Here is a 2500-nt window from a genome sequence, read left to right on the forward strand (position 1 = left end):
AAATGCCTATCTTAGTCTAGGGAACTTTAAACAAGCCATTGAGTACTACGAAAAAGATCTTAGCATTGCAAAAGAAGTAGGGGATAGGGCTGGGGAGGGAAAAGCCTATGGAAATCTGGGAAATGCATATCATAGTCTAGGTAACTTTAAGCAAGCCATAGAGTACTACGAAAAATGTCTTAGTATTGCTAAAGAAGTAGGGGATAGGGCTGGGGAGGGATCAACCTATGGAAATCTGGGAACTGCCTATGGCAATCTAGGTTATTTTAAGGAAGCCATGGAGTACCATGAAGACAGTGTTAGTATTTTCAAGGAAATTGGAGACTGTCTAGGAGAGGGAATCGCGTGCTATTCGCAAGGTCATAATCATGAATTGTTGGGTTCCTTGAGTAATGCACTCAGTTGTTATCGTTTAAGTATAAAACATTTTGATGAAACCAGGTACAGTCTGAAGTCAGAAGATGAGTGGAAAATAAGTTTTCGTGATTGTTATTGCATGTCATACACTGCTCTGTGGAGGACACTTTTGAAGAATGGAGAGATTGAAGAAGCTTTGTATGCTGCTGAGAAAGGTCGAGCACAGGCCTTGATGGATATTTTGAAAGATCAATACGGCATTGACTCTCAGTCATTTTCTGCACTTGTTCTGAATCAAACTGTTACAGCTGCATTAGAGCTTTTACCTTCACAAGCTGTTTTTGTGGCACTTGACGAGAACAAGATCACGTTTTGGGTGCTAAGAAAACACAGCAAGATCAGCTTTCGGCAAAACGAAATCGCTCACGGAAGTGCTTATTTATTGATGGAAACTATTTTGAAAGGGATCGGCGTAGGGGATGGTGTCAACTGTGAGAATCGTTCTTTGAATCCACTACGCAGTGACCTGTCTTGCAGCAAAAAACCTATCGGTGAGAAAACAGTTCTGCCATCTTCATCCTCCGTTAACTCTTTACAACCGTTGTATGATGTCTTACTCGGGCCAATTGCAGACTTGCTCCAAGGAAATGAGTTAATCGTTGTTCCCGATGGACCATTTTGCTTGGCTCCATATTCTGCATTGAGTGAATCTATCAGGATCCGCACCGTTCCCTCGTTGACCGTTTTTAATGTGATCGTTGGTGCACCTGAAGACTTCCAAAATAAGACTGGCGCACTGCTTGTAGGTGATCCGTGGTTGAAGGAAATTACTAACAAGAAAGGAGAGCCCTTTTTGGAACAGCTTCCGTGCGCAAAACAAGAAGTAGAGATGATTGGACAACTTCTGCAGACAACACCGCTGACTGGAAAAAGTGCCACGAAATCTGAGGTACTGAAAGGTATGAAATCAGTTGCCTTAGTTCACATTGCAGCACACGGATGCCAAAAAACGGGAGAAATTGCTTTAGCCCCAAATACCGAACGGAAATCGGCAATCCCCAAAGAGGAAGACTTCATTTTGAAAATGTCGGATGTTCAGAGAATTTCTCTTCGAGCAAGACTAGTTGTGCTGAGCTGTTGCCACAGTGGCCGGGGAGAAGTCAAGTCTGAGGGAGTGGTGGGAATTGCAAGGGCTTTCCTGTGTGCTGGAGCTCGGTCTGTTTTGGTGTCACTCTGGGCAATTGATGACGAGGTAACGTTGTTGTTCATGAGGACGTTCTACCAGCACCTGGTAGATGGAAAAAGCGCAAGTGCATCTCTTCAACAAGCAATGAAATCTTTCCGAGAGTCAAAGCAGTATTGCGCTATAAAGCACTGGGCGCCATTTGTGCTGGTTGGCGATGATGTCACGCTGGAATTTCCAAAAAAAGTGGTAAGTGAAGTTCGCGTTTAACTCAGAAAACAAGAATACTTTCAAATTGGAAAATTGACGATAGGAATCAAATAGGCCTAAGATGGTATGATCACGAGCTGCTACAATAGACAAAAGTAGTTGGGAAAGTTATGTAAATGAACCGTACCAGAGCTGTATGTACTTCAACCCGCTTCTGTTAAAGAGTAAAAGAAATAGTTTCACCTTCTCTTATATAGATCCCTCCCCCCTATTCAATGTTGGAAGGTAACTTAACAATTTCCCACTAAAACCATTCAGTTTTGCACGACATTGAATGAGGGACAAGCAATGAAGACGTCAAAAGTGCTAGCCTTTCCAACAGTTTTGTCTATCATTGTATCTTCGTAGTGCAAACAATTCAAAGTTTCCTCTAACACGCTTTTGTCACAAATGTAATTTCCACATGCCTATCACGCATGCACAGTAGAATGTTTAAAGGATACACTTCACGTTGGTGGACAAACTGTTTTCGTTCAGCCTTTTCCGGGTTTTTGTTAACTGGTGAAGATGGCTCATTTTATCACCTCGTGATGTCTCTTTTGGTGTTTCCGTTCTCCCATAGATCTCTAAACGCCATCGTTTGTAAGGAATTCGAAGACAGCATCGTCCTGCACGTAGCCATTCGCATCGGCGCATTGTGTATGCTCGAAAAAAACCAGCTATATTTACAGCTGTTTTTTTTTTCCAGAA

General features: G+C 42.5%; 1 protein-coding gene across 1 annotated transcript in view; it reads left to right on the forward strand.

The window, feature by feature from the left end:
- LOC137988431 (tetratricopeptide repeat protein 28-like) overlaps positions 1 to 2500 on the forward strand; it is a 10041-nt gene that overhangs the window by 6297 nt on the left and 1244 nt on the right. The window contains exons 3-4 of the mRNA XM_068834417.1: positions 1 to 1789; positions 2499 to 2500. The exon at positions 1 to 1789 is cut by the window's left edge and continues 1615 nt beyond it; the exon at positions 2499 to 2500 is cut by the window's right edge and continues 1244 nt beyond it. Coding sequence (XP_068690518.1) covers positions 1 to 1789; positions 2499 to 2500 — 1791 coding nt within the window. The remainder of the gene's footprint in view (positions 1790 to 2498) is intronic.

This window comes from Montipora foliosa, unplaced genomic scaffold, assembly GCF_036669935.1.
Source record: "Montipora foliosa isolate CH-2021 unplaced genomic scaffold, ASM3666993v2 scaffold_417, whole genome shotgun sequence".
In the NCBI taxonomy this organism is placed as follows: Eukaryota; Metazoa; Cnidaria; class Anthozoa; order Scleractinia; family Acroporidae; genus Montipora; species Montipora foliosa.